This window comes from Rousettus aegyptiacus, unplaced genomic scaffold, assembly GCF_014176215.1.
Source record: "Rousettus aegyptiacus isolate mRouAeg1 unplaced genomic scaffold, mRouAeg1.p scaffold_m13_p_4, whole genome shotgun sequence".
Taxonomy (NCBI): Eukaryota; Metazoa; Chordata; class Mammalia; order Chiroptera; family Pteropodidae; genus Rousettus; species Rousettus aegyptiacus.
Genome location: NW_023416307.1, coordinates 91,881,447 through 91,899,928, shown reverse-complemented (window position 1 = coordinate 91,899,928; position 18,482 = coordinate 91,881,447). Strand labels below are relative to the sequence as shown.

The following is an 18,482-nucleotide window of genomic DNA, read 5'->3' as shown; positions in this document are numbered from 1 at the left end:
GGGCCCTCCCTGCAAAGATTAACATTTAAGAGGCACTGGTGCACCTGGTGCTCATTGAACCCACTATCATGCAATTCATGACAAAAGCTACAAACCATAGAAAGTAGATTGAATTTAAGATTTGATATTTCTGCGTGCGATGAATTTAATGATGCCGAATGATTCCCCCTTCCCCCATCCCCAACCCGGGGGAGGAGCGGCGAGGCTAAGAGGGTGCTCTGGTAGTGCTGGCGCCCTAAATCTGCCCTTTGGGTAATCTGTCTCCGCCTTCCGGAAGATGGTGCAGCGCAGAGAACAAGGGCTTTGGTACCAGAGAGCCCTACCGTTAATCTTGAATGAGAGATCTTCGGGCCACTCAATTTGTTTCCTCCTTGAGAAATAGGGGTTATAAGCTTTCCTGGCAAGGCTGAGAGGAGGTTGAAGGGGGAGGAAGCACCATAGGGCCCTCAGTGCTGAGGCAGGTCTTCCTTCCCCTTGCCGAACCCAGTGTCCCTCCTGAGAGTATAGACCTGGATAATGCGCACATTGGCGCTTTGCCTGTCCTTTTGCTTGTTGACTGAGCTCAAGGTCAGGGAAGCCTGGCGGCCTACCTTGCGCTCTGCCCAGATCCAGAGTTGCTGAACAGAGCCTAATGAATGACTGCGGTGATGGCTGGAAGGCTCCACATTGGCGTGCGGTATTGTCAGAGAGTTCGAAACTATGGGGTATGAGCAAGGAGGCCAGAAAACCGCTTAGGGCATCCCGCGTGTGCAGGGCGTACGTTCAGTCTCTCCCCACGCTGGCGCGCGCCCCATCCTTTCTTCCTCCCTACCGTGGCTCGGGCACGCGCCGCCTCCCACTGTGTACTGGGGAGCGCCCCCCATCTCATCCCCCGCACTGCGTGGTCGGGGGAGCGCGCCCCAGTCGCTCCGTCCGCCCGCGTGGCCACGGGTGGAGTTACCAGGGGCGCAAACCCCTCAGTTCCCGCGCTCAGGCCCTGTGAGGGCCCAGGAAGCGGCCGCAGGCCCCCGCCCTCGCCCCGCCCCTCTCCCTCCCGCGCTTATCACCTGCTGGCCTGGCGCGCAGGCGGAGACTGAGGGAGGGAGCGAGGGAGGGGGAGCGCGCGGGCGGCCGGGTCGCGGGAGGTGAAGCGCGCAGAGGATGGCGGCGCGGACTCGGGGGCGGGCGCTGCTGCTGCCACTCGCGCTCTCAGTGCTGCTGGCGCTGGGCCCCACCGCCGCGGCGGCCAAGCTCAACATCCCCAAAGTGCTGTTGCCCTTCACGCGGGCCACGCGCGTGAACTTCACGCTGGAAGCCTCAGAGGGTTGCTATCGCTGGTGAGGCGCGGCCGCGGCCAGGAGCGGGGAGGGCCGGGGCAGGGAAGCCGGCCGCTGAACCGCAGGTGCGCTGGCCCTGGGGAGGCGGTGCCGGCTGTTCCGGCGTGACCTGCCGGCGCGCAGCCTTCGGTTCGCGGCTGGCGCCAGGGGGCCCGCGGGGCGGCGGGGAGCGCCCCCAGCGGGCCGGCGCACTGCAGGTGCGGCGGCCAGGAGGCCACGCCTGGGTGGCTGGTCGCGCGTGACCTGATGGCGTACACGCGGGCCGCCACCGCTGCGCATGGCACAGCTGGGGCCTCTGAGTCGCCACGGCGGGAGCTGAGCCCGTTTGAGCCTGGCTGGCCATGACCTGTGTGTTTATGGGATGTGCGGGAGAAGGGAGGCCCCCTGGTCGGCGTGGCTCCCGAAGGCGGTGGGGGGGGGGGGTTCTTCAGGCCTTATCTGGTATGGAGAGGAATGTACCGGAGCTGCAGGGACCTGGACAGAGATCCACATGGTCTTGTGCTAGACTCCAGGGAGCAGTTGGACAAGGCGCTACCAAGCTCTAGTCAGGAGACGCAGGTTTCTTGAGTTTGTCTCGTGACGGGGACTCAACCCTTGCGCCGGACTGGCATGGGAATTGGGTTTGTGGAGAAGTGTGGAAGGCATATGTAGGAGTCATATCATATCTCTTCAGCACCTTTGGGAGGAACTTAAACCTAGGATGAAAGGTCTTTTGGAGGAAACACTAAGGATCCGTTTGAAAGATGAGACACAAGGGAATGGTTGATGATTTCACTCCTAGGTTGCCCACCGTTAGCCTTGATGCTCCCAAACAGTCCTTTTTCCACACCTCCCCTGCTGGCTTCCTGGGGGAACACAGGAATTCGACACTCATTGGGGGGAATATGATCTAGGAAACCCCCAAACTAATGAAACTAGAAATCTCTGTCCCTTCCTCCTCCAATTGGGATCCCCAGCTGGGCCCTTGGCTAGGCAGGGTGATGTGGTCCACCAGGTCTTCCTTACTGCAGATGGAGAAGAATGTAGCTTCTACTCCTAGCAGGGCGGACACAGCCCTTGTTGTGACTGAGGCCTCACTCACACTTCACAGATTGACCTTGCTAGAGATGAAAAAGAGGTAGTCTTCTGCATCCTGGCACCCCTCATGATACACATTTACTAGTCTCTTTCCCTATTTCAAAGCTGGATCAGTATTGAGGCTTTATGAGGTGGGATCACATTACAAAGAATGATGTGTGTGTATGTATTCTGTTTGAATATTAGTCTGTGCAAATATGGTGCCCAGAGCAGCATTATTCTTTACTTGTACCTATTTATTTTCTGAAAGTGGGCCTCCTGAATTAAGGACATGCTACCTCAGCTAATTGCATTTTGGGTTTAGTGCCTTCTGTGCCTGCAGGGTCTTGTTTCTGGCTTGTCATCAGGCTGATCTGCTTTAAGTTTTCTGCATCCCTGTATGCCTTGTGTTGTGTGAGAAGATCGGCTGTTAGTCCATGCTTTGCAAGATAAATGCGTATTCTCTGGTCGAAGTTGTCCTCTTGAATATGGGCAAGACAAAGGAAGTTGGTTATTAAAAACAACTGGCTTCAAATGAATCCCTTTGGATGTAGCTGTATATGCCACTTTCTATGAGATTCTATAGCTGTACTTTTTTTTCTCATGAAGTAATCTTTTTTTTTTTCTAACTGCATTTTCTTTTGAGATGGACTCACGGGATTTTAATTTACTTGTATAGCTTATTAGGAGGAAGGGAAAACACATTCCTAGTCTCTGATGCATCGGAGAAGTGCTAAGTGTTATTTCTTGTTTTGTGTCTGATCCCATAGTTTTTCTTGCAGATGTGTGACTGCTTATCTCATGTGTCTCCTTAGAGGTGGTTGGTGGTTGTGATTTCTTCCTTAACGTCACAGGAAAGTCTTCCATCAATCAAGCACTGAAAATGTTTTATTTTCAGTAGCTCCGTGCCTCGTTTTGTCATTTATTGCTTTAGTTTGAAGACCCTTCTCTGAAGATTTTAAGCGTTGCCATTCAGGCAAGCTGTATGTCCCCAGTAATTTAAACCTGGGAGGAAAATATCCTCTGCATCCAAAGATGCCATTGTTAAGTCTCTGTGATGAAACACAAAGAAAGTGAGCACTCTTCTGTACCTTGGAATTTTTGCTCATCCTTTGAATTTGTGGCCAAGCTCCAAGTTTACTGAAATCACCACATGCCTGAGTCAGTGGCTTTAAGTTTACTTTAACTGTTTCTCGATTTTATAGCATCAAATAATTTGACAATTTTAAGGTCAGAAGAACCATAGAGATCTTCTAATTTAAAGTGCCCATGTTTCAGTCTAAGCCTCAGAATAGGAAGTGCCATATGTGATGTCCTAAAGCGGTGCTGGTCTGTGAGTTAAGCAAGAGCCCATAGGACACCTCTTGACCCACCCCATTCAAGAATTTATAGTCTCTGGCTAATTTGCCAATCTAATTGAATCCCTCCAGTTTCATCCACCATTGCTGGCTATGTGACAAGTTCCTGATTCTTTTCTGATATTTTGTGTTATTGAAAGTGCTCCATAAAATAAATTTCATTAGGTACTCTTTGTAAAAAAAATAATGTTACATAGAAAATTGGGAAAGTAGAAAAAAAGAGAAATAGATCATAACCCTTCAACTGTAATACAATCAGCCACCATTTTGATTTCCTTTTCACCACTTATTTTCCCCCTTGAAGCTCAAACCTGGTATTTGGGCCACTTGGTAACCCCCTTCTTTTCCAACCACCAGCTAACATTAAAGCCCAAGCATTTTTCTGTGTTGTTTCAAAAATTTCCTAAACACTTAGTGTCCGAGCACCATTCTACTCAGTAGATGTTACATTATCTGCTTATTTTTTTATCTGTAGTCCAAGTCCCAGTGTTTCTGGATTCTTCGGTGGGCTGTCCTATCTTGGAGAAAGTGAGTGTTTTAGATGGGTTTCCCAGAAGCAGAGGCTGAGATGAGGATTTGGTGCATGTGGTTTATTGAGAGAGTGCTCTGCTGAGTGAGATAAGTGGGATAAGTGGAATAGGGAAGGGGAGATGAGTGAAGATGTGGTCTCAGAGAAAATGTAGCCTTGGGTTGAACCAAGTGACCCTCTGGAGTTGAATTGCACTGCCAGTTGAGGCAAGGGGGAGACCAGGCTTTTGAGCTTTTTTATTCACTGTCAGTCAATCATCGATTGCTCCTTGGGGGAAAAGTGTTTTTGTAGTCTCCCAAGTCTCTGGATGAATCACCCCAATGGCCAAGGGTGTTTGACTGGACAAGGTTACAAGTGAAAAGTATGAGCAACAGCACTCCCTCTAGCTGAAGTAGGAGGGTACAGTAGACCCGCCTGGTAAAGAGCATCTGGTAGGGGATGCACAGCCTACACTAATCTGAGCTGTGCTCAGACTTCTCCTTTTCTGTGCTGAAAAGCCACCCTAGAGCACCTTGGAGCTGCCTGTTGTGTCTCCCAGGCTTTGTCCTGAACCAGGGTGCACCTGCTCACCATGGCCCTGGGTACTTCTCAGCCGCAAGTATAAGGAATCTCAGAGAGGCCAGTGGGAGCCCTTTCTGCTGCATGGGCCCCACACGGTAGATCTTGTTCTTGGAGCCTGTTATGTCCCAGGCAGCTCAGAGGACCCTTGGAGAATCAGTGGGAGCCAAAGATTCCATAGTCCCTTTGATTTTACTGACCCATGACTGTGGGAGATAAGAGATCTCTTGGAATGCATGTCCCAGGGTCCCTCTGCCTGCCTCTAGTAAGAGGAAATAGCAGCGAGTCACATTTAAGGCCTTTGCTGACTGAAGTTAGGGGAAAAGGATGTGGTGAAGGTTCCCTCTAGCTCCTCCTGAAACCCCTCTACTTTCTGAATCAAATTGGAACATCATCCAGCCAGAGTGTCTTCTGCTGGGCTGACATACTCAGCCTTCAGGACAGAGGCAGTTCATGAGCTGGAAGCTGGACAGGTGAGGTGATAGGACATGAGGGACACTGGAGAATGAAGCTCTGACATTTAACTTAGAAATTTTTCATGTGGAAGCTTAACCAAAAAAGGGGATTTAATTTTACCAGAGGCTCACCAGTTTGCAACTTAAGCACCCCATTCATTGGGCCTTTTCTGACCCATGACTGTACTTCTTATCCCCTAGTCTGTAGTGTTTTTCCCACTGACATCACATTTGTGGGCACTGTTCATCCTTACATACCTAGACCAGTCTCTCTCCTTACTTCTGCCAGGGGTCTTGGAATGGTAGACTTTAGTTGTATGTTCTCACTTGGGGGGCGGGGTTGTATTTGGTGTTATTTCTGGCAATTAGAGGGTGGGGCAGAGATGTACTCACTGAAGAACTGTCCTGCCCAAATGCCCTGGGGATAAACATTGATGACAGCCATATTTCACAGATGAGGGCTGGGGATACACTTAACAGACAGGTGATTAATATGTGTGAGTCTTACTATGAGCCAGGCGCCATACCAGATCCCGGGGCATGTAAACAAGCAGATGAGACCCTGCTTTTCTGGAGCATATGGTAGATTGTGGGAGTTAAATAATAAACTAAGGTGAAATACATGGCTGCATATCTTATGGTAATAACTTTGTGAGGACTTAAAATAACATGCTGTGATAAGGGCTGTAGGAGATAGAGTGCAGTTTTGGATAGGGTGGTCAGGAGAAGCCTCTTTAGAACTGAACCGGGACCTAGGCGGGGACCAGCTGGAAGGAGCAGCACATGCAAAGGCCCTGGGGAGGGACTGAACTTTTGGGAAGAGAACAAATAAGACATGTTTGGTGAGGGGAGGGTGTTAGGAAATGAAGTTAGAGAGGTCAGTAGGGGCGGGACCATCTGGGACCTTCTGGGCTATGGTTAGGAGAAAGGAAGGGGGTTGCTCAAGGTCAGTAGTTGGGTGGCTTAGCCTGGGGCTGGTTCTCTGGGTCGTGCTTTCCCCTCTGCACCCAGCCAGCCAAACCGAGAGCACTGCTTGTAGCTTTGGTTTCTGCAGGACTGGTGGGGCCTTGCTCACCTCCCTTCACCAGACGCACAGAGGAGGGTGCCAGGAAGTGTGTGTTGACTTGAATTGACTTGGTGCCTGGGTTGTTTACTTCCTGCTTCCTTTGTGGGTTCCCCCTTCTGCCTATCTTCTGGCCTGCAGGCCCTGACTCTGCCCAGGAGGGTCTATATCCTGTAGGTGGTTGGAGGGTAGGCTGCAACTTCTACTGCCCCCACCCACCTCCATTCTTTGCACAACTCTCACTTCTCTTTTTTTCGCTGTCATTTTCTGGCCTGACCCTTGTATGTCCTTGGGTTCTTCTGTCCTCTGTCCAGCTTCTCTGCTTGTGTTGTGAAGAGTGGGGAGTGGCTTCTTCAAAAGCAATGCCTCCCAGAGCACTGGACACATTCTGTGTGTCAGTAGGCCTCATGTGACACTGGGAATGGGAAAGGTTCACCCTTTCAAAATTCAGTGTCAGTACTTTAGAGTTCCTCGAGATAAAAGTTTATTTCTGGTTCCAATATATTGTTTACATGTTTTCATTTAAAAAATTATAGTAAAACATACCTATCATAAAATTATTGTCTTAAGCATTTTTAAGTGATTGGTTCAGTGGCATTAAGTACATTCATACTGTTGTGCAGCCATCACCAACATCCATCTCCAGAACTCTTATTAATCCTCACTTTTGAAACTCTGTTCCCCTCAAACACTAACCCCTCATTCCTTTCTTTCCAGCCCCCGACAACTACCATTCTACTTTCCTTCATACCTTTTAATATTTGCCTGTTTCTGGAGAGAGCAGACAGATGGGCTCAGAACCTTTGCAGACAAGTGTTTCCCCAAAATTTAGTAACATTGTTTTGATCCATGTTTGTTTTTATGGTTACCACAGATGTATGGCAAATGATATGACTTTCTTTTTAAACTAGCAATATAAGGTTTCTTGTTAAAATACTTTTTTCATAAAGAAGAATCAATTTCAAGGGAAAAAATAAGGGTCACATGAATGTGACTGGAACTACAGAGGGCAGCATACAGAGAAGGGTCCCAAAGGTGGGGAAGGTGCAGGTGTCCAGGTATCTATCCCTGCAGCCGAACGCATGTCCAGAGATGGGCTTGGAATGTGGCAAGGGGACCAGGACCAATTTTTCTGCCAGTCACTTTGCATGTTATTCTCCACTTCATCCTAAAAGTAGAACAACATTTTTTTGGTAGGAATGACTACCATAGCACAAATTGGGAGCCTTACAGCCAGTTAGTGGCAGAGCCGTGTTCAAAAACAGGTCACTGGCTCTTGAGCCAACTCAGTTCTGGGAGGCAGGAGGAAATGAGCCAGCACTTTTTAGCTAACAGTTGGTTTACCCAGGTCCATCAAGAGTGTTTTAGAAAAGTCAGTGACACTTTAAAAGCTGTATCAAGAATACATGTGGCATAGTGAGTGTTTGAGAAGGAAATTGAGGCCATCTTCTGCCCAGGTTTGGGAGCCGGCCTTTCCATGTGGGCAGCCCCAAGTGGGGTGAGAGGCCTTTGGCCTTGTTTCAGCACAAGGGAGTAGGATATTTTTCTAGGCATATGACTATGGGCAGGTTACTTAACATCCATGCAGAGAATTTCTCATGGACCAAATGGGGATTTTTGGGAGGCAAATAAAATATTTGTGATGTGTTTGTTTCTCTTTGTGCCTGACACATAATAAGCACATAATAAATGAAAGGTCTCCCTTCCCCCCCTTTAAAACAGTACCAGAAGTTTGAATGAAATTGAGATAATAGGCCTTAAAAGAATTCAGTCAGGGGAATTTCATTTGTCTACATTCTTCTGATTATATGTGACAGGAAACTCAAACATCAGTAGTTTAAATGAATAAAAGGAATGTTATTTTGACTCATGAACTTGAAAGCCAGGCAGAATTTGTTTTGGGCTTCTGTGTTGCAGGGGCTTATGTGATGTTTGTAAAGTCAGTGGGACTTGGTCTCTCAGTCCTCGGGTCTTGTCTTCTGCCAGGTGCTCTCCTGGGATAGCAAGATAACAGTTGCACTGCTACAGCCCACAGAGTCAAGTCTAGTGGGGCACATGCTCAGGTCTGAACCCCTCTGGCCAGTGGAACACATGTGGGCTGATTGGCTAGACCCCAGTCACGTGTTTCTCAGGGCCCAGAAGAGTGTCAGTGCTCTGAAGGTGGAGGTCTGAGGGTTGAGAAAGGCAGCAGCCACAGATAAGCTGGGTGCTGCTATTTGAATGGGTGGGTGGAGGCTGGGCTGCTCAAATCTAACATGGGTCCCCTTACAGGAGTGACACTCGTGTGTGGGCTTCACTGATCTGTTTACCGAGCTGTTGAGAAGTGTGTGTGTGTGTGTGTGTGTGTGTGTGTGTGTGTGTGTGTGTGCGCGTGCGTGCATGCATACCTTAGGCTCACCTGGGGTCCTTGAAAGGAACTGCTGTGTGGCTGACACTGAGCCTCAGTATCCCCAACTGTAAGGTGGGCACCTTGGACCCACCTCCTCTGCAGGACTTTGAGATGGTTCTGAAAGCACTTGGAAAGGCATAGAGCCCTCAATGCCTTCCCTTCCATTTAGGATATTTGATAAAATTTAAGTTTGTAATTACAAACCTCATAAAGAAAACTAATCCCAGATGGCCTTACCTGTAAATTCTATAAACATTTAAGGACTAGTACAAGTCTTTTATAAACTTTCAGGCAAGAGAAGGAATCATCATTTCCCAGCTCATTTTTGTGAGGCAAACATTACACTGATTGCAAACCAGGCAAAAACATTACAAGAAATCCAAAGACTAAAAGCACAAAATTCTTGGAAAAAAAAATTCTAGCAAATCAATTCTAGGAAAATATAAAAAGGATCATGTATCATGACCAACTGGGGTAAATCCCACGAATGCAAGTTTGGTTTAACATTGACAAAACAATCAGTGTAATTCACTATATCAACAGAACGAAGAAAAGCCATATAATTGTCTTCTTGATACAGAGCAGCCAAAGCTCATTCATGACAAAAAATTTCCAGCAAAATAGAAATAGAAGAAAATCAATCCATAACTTGATAAAGGGCACTTACAAAAATTGTGCCAGAGTTTTACATTAGTGCAATGGGGGCAAGAAATGAGTAAGTCATAGGTTCTGTCCTCACACTTAGTATCTGAGGGAAGCTGGACAGAGAAAAGGATTACTGCCAAGCCGTTGTCTTGGGGCTTTTGCACTTGCAATCTTTTTTTCCTGAGATACTCTTCTCGCAAGTACCAAAGAGCATACTCCTGCCTCTTCTTCAGAGACACGTGGGTCTGTGCTCACATGTCACCCTCTCTGTGAGGCTTACTCTCACCATCTCACTGAAAACTGCAACCTTTCCCTTCCTTGCCTTATGTTTTCCATAGCCCTGTTGTCTGAGATCACATTCACTCATTTTGTTTATTGTTTTCTTCCCATTAAAATTTAAGCACAAAATTAGGCCCAAGACAGCGTTCTTGGTCCAAGGTCACATTGTTGGCCTGAAGCTTCTGACTTCAAGTCTAACCTCTGCTCAGAGGTGGGTGGAGGCCCTTGAGGAGGCTGCTACACGGGCCCTGGCAACAGGGTTCAGGTTCAGGCTTTATTAAGAGGAGGGGATAGACAGGGTCAAGCATAAATGATCACAATATGGAGGGACCCACATTTCTTTCTTTCTGCAGAAAGCAAAGTTCTTGTGGTTAGAATAATGCCAAACACTGTACGGCTACAAGCCTATCATTTGGGAGCCTCCTCTTGTTTTCTGAACTTGAAGGCTTACTATGTGTGAGGTCCAGTGATAAGAGCTTTATTATTGTATCTAAACCACCCCAATGCTTTGCAGTAGGTCGTATTTTATTTCCTATTGTATAGATGAGGAAATGGAGGCCCAAAGAGGTTAAATCATTTGCTCAAGGTAACAGCTGGTGAGTGGCAGCACCCTGCTGTCTTAGGACTTAAAACTTCCAGCAGATATCAATAGGTGAGAGAACCTTGAAAGGCCATGTTGCCATCACAGAGTGCTACTTACCACGTGGCACCAGGCCTTTCACTGATTGTGTGACACCCATCTACATTAGAGAGGGTAATCTGCTTTACTCAGACTACTGATTGAATTGTTAATCTCGTCCAAATGCCAGGGGTCAAGAGAAAGACCTTGACACTTTCAGATTGAGTGTTGTTGAGTAGGGGAGGGTGGGACAGACATGCTGACCAGCAGCTCAGATGCATGGAAGAGCCCAGCACGTGCATACTGGAGCAGCGTACGTCCTTTTTGAGGAGTAGGAGCTAATCTAAATGGCAGAAAAGTCTTGTGAGCTAGGTAGGACCTGTTTCTTTGGCAGAACATGATGCTGCATCCAAGTAAATTGGACTGTTGGAACAGGACCTGGCTTTGGTGAGGGGCAGGTTACAGTGTGGGTATCTTAGCCCGAGGATTCTGTGAGCTGCTGCATTGGGTGTATGGGGCCCAGCGCCTGCACAGGTTGAGTTAGCTGTTATGGCACGTGGTGCAGTTTTTATCATTTCCTCCATTCCTCACGGTGGGTTCCACCCTGCCAGAGGGCCAACTGTCTGATTTTTAGAGCTCCTGATATCAGTGTGAGAGACTGCTCTGTCCTTTTTTCCCCTTTTTTAACGTACTACCTGTATTAGAATTTACTTACTGTTTCCTTCAAAATGACTCACTTTTTGAACATTGACATTATCTTTAGCATTAACATTTATGTGATCATGATTTTGATTTATTTGTTTTTCTTAAAACACTTTCAAATGAATATGTAATAATTAAAATACATAAAGAATCTGTTAAAAAAACAGTTCATTTGTGCATATCACTCCGTTCTGGTGTTGCGCATCATACCCTGGGAGACACTCGTGAAGTAGGGGGAGTATGTGATTGGGAGTTGCACCGACCTGCCACTTCCAGCTCTGTGGCTTTGGGAAAATTACTCAACCTGCCTGAGCCTCAGGTTGATTTTCCCAGACAGGCCTGCTGGAGGGTTGAGTAATCTGATTGATACATGTATTTATCTCTGGACATACACACACGGTGGACAATTCCCTTTGTTATCTTTTATACCCTCCCTACATTAGTAAGATTAGTAAGGGTTCTCCAGAGAAACAGGACCATTAGCATATTATGTATCTCTAATAGCAGAAAGTGTCTAAATTGGGCATGGGACACCTATATCCTGGCCCTGGCTCTTGGAGTGACTTCAGCCAGTCCTCTCTTCCTTCTAGTGTGTATGTGTGTATGTATATAGAATTGGCTCACATGATTATGGAGGCTGACAAATCCCAGGACTTGCAGGGCGAGTTAACAAGCCGGAGACCTAGGAGAGCTGATGATGTAGTTCCTATTTGAAGGCTGACAGGCTGTAGACTCAGAAGGAGCCAGTGTTTCGGTTTGAGTCTGAAGGCAAGAATAAGCTGGTATACCAATTCAAAGGTACTCAGGCAGGAGGAATTCTCTCTTACTTGGAGGAAGGTCAGCCTTTTTGTTCTATTCAGGCCTTCAGTTGATTGGGTGACACCCATCCACGTTAGAGAGGACAGTCTGCTTTACTCAGTCTATTGGTTTAAATGTTAATCTCACCCAGAATAATGTTTGACCAAATAGCTGGGCACATCGTGGCCCAATCAAGTTGCCACATAAAATTAATCATCACACTGTTCTTTTTTAATCAAAAAATGGTCCCTGGATATCTCCATGCTTATTAGACATGAGGTGCTGACAGGCAGGAGCAATACTTCTCTAAGTTACATTCAATGTTAAGGGGAAAATATTTTTACCTAGAAGTTGGAATAATCCAGAAAAGAACAAAGAATAATATAATGAAAACCTATATTTCTTCTATCAGAATTAGCCATCTTTTGCTAAGAAATAAAACAGGTAAAACTGAAGTCCCCTTTCTGCCCCCTCCCAGTCCCCCACCCCACTGGCTTTTCATTTTGAGTTTGAAGTCCCTGTATACTTTTCCCTTTGTAATTTCCAACAAACACTTTTGAATGTGCTTTTTCAACCACCGTTCCATTGGAACCTCACCGTGTGGGGAACACCGAGGGCCAAGGACACATCATTGCTGGATTCTGGTTTTTTTTTTTTTTTTAAATTTATTTATATCTCTTAGTACAGCCAAAGCAAATAGCTTCAGAGTGTCCCAGAAGGAATCATATAACAACAAAGAACCTGCTGGTGGTAGCAGAAACACTACCCTAAACTGTCCTAAGCCCTCCTGTAGATAGTTGGAATGAGCCCTCCAGCTTCAGATACCACATTTTAGAGCCAGAGAAAATTCCTAGGTGGAGATGGGAGTAAGGGATGTTCACATCCTCTGTTCACATCCTGGTTGTTTGCCACATCTGCTGCTGATGTTTCTCGGCACTTTAGCTTTTAATGTGAAGTGTTTCCAGCCCTCCCAGCAGCCCTGTGAGGAGGGGCCTGGTGTCCATTTCACTGAGCTCAGCCCAAGTGAGTGAGCACAGGGATTCAGGTCCATTCCAGGCCTGTTTTGGAGGCAGTCCTGAGGGTGAGGTTGGTGTCTTCTTCCCAGGCACTTCGTTGTATCTCCAGGCCACACTCAAAATGCTCTTGTGTCAGCCCTAAGTGCAATGAAAAGGGGCTTTCTTAAGTGATAGGAAGGCTCAGCACCTGCCAACCCTCAAGCCAACCCTTGACAGGGATCAGAAGATGTCCATAGGGAGTGGTAAGTTAAGGGAGCCTGACTGGCTCTCCATATGAAGGCCCACCTTCAGTGCTGGCTGTCCAGTCCCAAAGTCATTCATCACTCATGACTTGTGAGGTCTTGAAGTGCAGTGGGGCCACATGTCTGTATGATGATATTTGGGATATGTTGGGTTAATTAATAGGTATATTAAAATTAATTTTACCTATTTTCTTTAATGTGGCTTTTTAATAGAGACCTTAAAAATGTAGGGATGAATTGGTAGAGTTGAGGATTTTTAGGGCACTAAAACTACTTTGTATGATACCACAATGGTGGATGCATGTTGTTATACATTTGACAACACCCATAGTATGTACACCAAAAGTGAACTCTCATGTAAACTGTGGACTCTGGGTGATTATGACATGTAGATTCATTGACTATATCAAATGCACCATCCACTGCTCTGCTGGGGAGGTTGGTTGGGGTCGGGGAGGCTGTGCACACATTGGTGGGTAGGGAATATATGGAAACTCTCTACTTTCCACTCAATGTTGCTGTGAACCTAAAACTGCTCTAAAAACAGTCTATTAAATTAATTTCACCTGTTAATTTTTTTCATACGGCAATTAGAAAATTTTAAATGTGGTTCACCTTGTATTTTATTGGACAGGGCTGTTTTTAGGGGCTGCATCTATACTTAGCAAAGCTCTGAAAACACAGTAGACATAAATGAAAGGTCTGGTGTTTCCAGTCTGGCTCTGAAGGTGACCAGGGCATCTCAGTGGCAGGTTGTGAAAATGGAGGGGGGACTTCAGGCCTCTCCAACTTGAAGTAGGATAGCTCTTTTCTTATCTGTATTAATTTATTAATTCGGATTCTACCTGAGATTAACTCACTGCTGTGCATGAGTGAGAAAAGAGGTGTCCCTAGTTTATTCTTGAGGAGACTGAGTTTAAGAGAGGAGGGTGGAATTTATGGCCCAGCCTTGGAAGTCCATATCTCTAACTCCCAACAGCCATTGAACAAGACAAACCATACTGTTTCTCAAAGTTACAAACAGGAAATCATGAATTGTCTTTTTTATTTTTTTTTCTAATTATTTTTTAGGGCAGTTTTAGGTTCTTAACAAAATCGAGCCAAATGACAGATTTCCTATATAGCACCTCTTCCTCTACCATCTCCCATTACTGAAGAGGAAATTTCAGGATTTTCATTAAAAACTATCCAGCCTTTCTGTTCTGCTTCCGTAAGTATGCCTGCTGCATGCAAGAGCTCACTTGCAGAGTTCACTGGCACCTTGTCCTGCTTGTCTAAGCACCGAAAGTAATTGTTTGTACCCTAGCAGCTCCAGCTTCCTGTAACAATTTATAACTGTCGGTAACCCTTAGCAACTCCCACCTTTCTCCTGTGTTACTGCTTGCAATCTGCATAGCAACTCCCACGTTTGTATTGATTCGGGTTCAAACTGACCAATCAGCTTGAGTAAAATTGTTGTATATAAGGAATGTTGCGACTGAGTGCCTGCCCAAATCTTCAGTGTACTAGCGCTGGGACTGTGTGCGTAATAAACCTGAGTTCCCTCTGAGTTACTGCTTGGTTCTTCACTGGACTGGTTTTGAGATTTTTCCATAGCATTACCAGTTTCCCACATTAGAGAGGCACATATGTTAAAATGGATGAATCTACACTGACACTTTATTGCCCGGAGTCCATAGTTTATTTTACAGTTCATACTTGGTGTTGTTCATTTTGTAGGTTTAGACAAATGTATAATGACTTGTATTATTATAGTCTCATACACAATAATTTCACTGCCCTAAAAATCCTCATACTCTGCCTATTCATCCCTCACCCCCATCTTTTTATTTTGATTTTAAAATTTAGAATAATTTTAGATTCACAGGAAAGTTACAAAGCTAATAAAGAGAGTTCCTATATATCCTTTTTCCAGCTCCCTCTAATGTTAACCTCTTTCATAACCAGGAACATTCATCGAAACAAAGAAATTAACATTGGTATATGATAATTCATTTAACCCTGGACTCCTCAGATCTCCCCAGTTTTTCCACTGAGGTTCTTTTTCTGTCCCTAGATCCTATTCAGAATCCCATATTGCATTTATTTGTCCCGTCTCCTTCATTTCCTCTGATCTGTATGAGTTTTCTAATTTTCTTGTTTCTACAGTTCATTTCGTATATGTGTACATGCATATATGTGCTCATGTGTGTGGGAGGTTTAATGCCCTTTGAAAATGCTCATAGAGTTCCACAGCCGTGACCAATTAAATGGGGTCTGTTTCTAGCATGTGTGAGCATTTTGGTGAGGTCAGGGGCCAAGGTCAAGGAGATGTCAGCCCGTGACATCTCCTCCCTCTTATCTGGGTGTGTGTTCCTGTCCACTTTGTTGTCTGCTGTTTGTCTCTGAAGTCTCTCAAGAAGACTACAAATGCATTTGTACAGGGGTTTGGATTTCTTTCCTTAACTGTAGGTGAGGTTTATTTTCAGAGTACTTTCAGTAGAGGTGTCGATCCATCTCCAGGCTCCTCACCAGAAGCTCAGCCTGTGCCTGTGACATTTGTGTGATCAAAGCATCTGTAGGTGTGTTTTCAGTTGCTGCCGTGCCCACCTGGCTCTGGGGGAGACACTTGGCTCCAAGCTGGAGGACTTGGAGATGTGTGTTTGGGTGTGTTTCATACCATTGTTTTTTTAAACACCGGACAATTTTTGTAAGTTTTCTTCTGAATATCCTAGAATATTGATGTTTCAGTGAGTTTAAGCAAAGCACAGGGAAGGAAGCAAAGACTCAGAGTCCCTGCTCTGTGCTGGGTGCTCTGCTGAATGTAACTCTAGGAATGAGCGTCAGATGCTCTGCACACTAGGTGCCCTTTCCCTGGGTTCTCTGTCACACTGTATATAAAATTAGAATGTTCACCTGCTTAAGATCCCCAGTGATCTGTTTTTGCCCTCTTAGTAAATCTAAGCTCCTTACTGTGGCCTTCAATGCCTTTCTGGCCTCATTACCTCCTGTCTCTTTGACTTTTGCACCTCCCATCTCCTTGACTTCATCCCCTGCCCATCTCCTTGACCTCAGAACCTCCTATCTCCTTGACCTCAGCCCCTGACCCCAGCACATGCCCATTTCCTTGAGCTCAGCATCTTCCATCTTCTAGGACCCGGACTGCACTGGCCCTTTCATTCTTGGAGCACACCTAGCTGCTTCCCACCTCAGGGCATTTGCTGACTGGTCCCCAGTGTTTGCATGGTGTTCATCAGAGAGGCTTCCCTGATCACCCAAACTACAAATAGCTGTAGGGACACATGCTCATCCTGTGCTTTTTGTGCTATATCCACTCTTCTCATTCACTCTCACTTCCACCTCAATTTGACTCAGAACTGTTGTTATCCTCTGTCATAGGGGAGGAAACATGGCACTGACCTTGGGTACCTCCCAGAGTCATGCTGTCCATTCATCCTATTATCTGGAGGCCCATCTATCCACAGGAAGCCATCTCCAGATTTTGCTGATTGTATGGTGATCTGCCTTTCTCACCATGTCACCACGATGTCAGCTCTGTGACATGGGGACTCTTTGTCATTGTTATCATTACAGTTGGCCATCTCCAGGTTTGGTAGAACCTATTTGGGGATGGGAGCTAATCTTGGAGCTAATCTTGTGCCAGGCCCAGCCCAGAGGTAAATGGAGATACTGTGTCTCTTCACTGGAGACCATAGGCAGTTTTCCTTCTGGTGGTAGAATTATTTCCAGGTCTATAAAATAGTCTTATAAGGTGACCATCTAATGAATATTGAGGTAGCTTCCAAGTCTTTGGTCTCTTCTTTGATTATCTCAGTTGGGGAGTATGTGCAGAGGTCCCACATTCTCAAGTTGTTGTCTTTCTATTAGAGGGGCCTTGGCTGGGCCCCATTTCTCCTCTGGGTTTGAAGCTGCTGGAGACTGCCCACCTCTATTCTTTGTTTGACTCTGGGACACAGCCATTTATGGGGAGCTGAGGCTTTGGCTTCTGGTCCCAAATGTGCCTTGTGAGTAGCTCTAAGGAGTAAATTCTTGTCTTATCACAGGTCATCGACCCGGCCGGAGGTAGCCAGCATAGAGCCGTTGGGACTGGACCAGCAGCAGTGCTCCCAAAAGGCAGTGGTTCAGGCCCGCCTGTCCCAGCCTGCTCGCCTGACAAGCATCATCTTTGCAGAGGACATCAGTAAGGGCTTCACCGTGTGGTCACTGGGGAGGATGAAGGGACTACTTCCATTGAGATGCCCAGTCATAGATACTGCTAGAGCCCGTGGCAATGCTTTCTCTTTCTCTTTTTGGGTCAAAGGACACCCACACAGGAGGGGGGGCGCCAAGCCAGCAACACCCACCACAGTCCCTCCTGCCAGTACTTTGTATTGTTTTCCTTCTCATGAAGGCTGGCTTTCATTTCTAAATTGTTTGTTACCCAAATAACTCGTAATGGGTATTGAGTCAAATGAAGAAAGTTGCTGAAATCCTTTCATTTCCCCATATTTAATTTACAATATTATGGTTATAAAATGCTTGGAAAACTGTAATTTTCTGTCATCCTATTTTCCCACCTAACATGATAATGAAAAAATTTCCATCTCATCATAGAATTATTTTAAATGGCTAAATAATATTCTTAACAGGACATTTAGACTGTTTTCAGATGTTTGTTCAGTGTTATATAGAAAAGTAACTTTTTATCCAGAGAACAATTTGGGGTTATTTTAGGTTACTTCTAGTCAGGGATAGATTCCTGGTTTTGCTGGCTCACACGACATATGACTGTTTTTAAGGCTTTTGGTAAATGGGACTGTATTGCTTTCTAACAAAATACCATTAACATTGCACAAGTAGTATATATGGTGGCTGGAGAATGGTTATAATTATTTTATGTCACATGCTGTTATTTTTACACTAGAGAATTCTCCAGGTAATGCCATTTATGTGACTTGTTTATGGAGCAAGTAAAAAATCTATGCATGAGCATAGATATTCTTCTATATAGTTACATGGTCTTATGTAAAACACTAGTATAGATAAACAACACCAGGTGGAATTCCTAATCCCATTGTAGGGACTGATATCAGAACAGTACAATCTTTTTGGTTGCTAACTCATCATACTATAGCCCTTGCCATTTAACATAATGGTTTTATCCTGAACAAAACTAGATTTCCTTAGAGGAGTTTTTGCACACAGCTTTACATGCCAGTGCTCATGTTGGAAAAGCACAAGGTGGGAAATCAACAAGCCTTCCATGTCCTTATTTTCTGAAAGTTCATGTTAACTTTTAGGAGGCTGTGTGCTGGTCAGCTGCGGTTTCTGAGGCTTAATTTGGTGCTTCTAGCCCCTTGTTGTGATTGCTTTGTCAGTTGCTTTTGTCTTTGCCACAGTGTAAGGCCATCTGACCTGCGAGGCCCCAGGAGTGGGGTGGCAGTCAAGTACCACTCTCTAGAGGTCTGACCCCTCTAT

The 18,482-nt window shown here is 45.8% G+C and overlaps 1 protein-coding gene across 1 annotated transcript in view; it reads left to right on the top strand.

The window, feature by feature from the left end:
- Nucleotides 1-1,125: 1,125 nt before the first annotated feature.
- The window catches only part of NUP210 (nucleoporin 210), a 92,115-nt gene continuing 74,758 nt past the window's right edge, over nucleotides 1,126-18,482 (top strand). Inside the window, exons 1-2 of the mRNA XM_016135572.2 lie at nucleotides 1,126-1,316; nucleotides 17,069-17,205. Of these exons, the coding sequence (XP_015991058.2) occupies nucleotides 1,141-1,316; nucleotides 17,069-17,205 (313 nt within the window). The 5' untranslated portion in view covers nucleotides 1,126-1,140. The remainder of the gene's footprint in view (nucleotides 1,317-17,068; nucleotides 17,206-18,482) is intronic.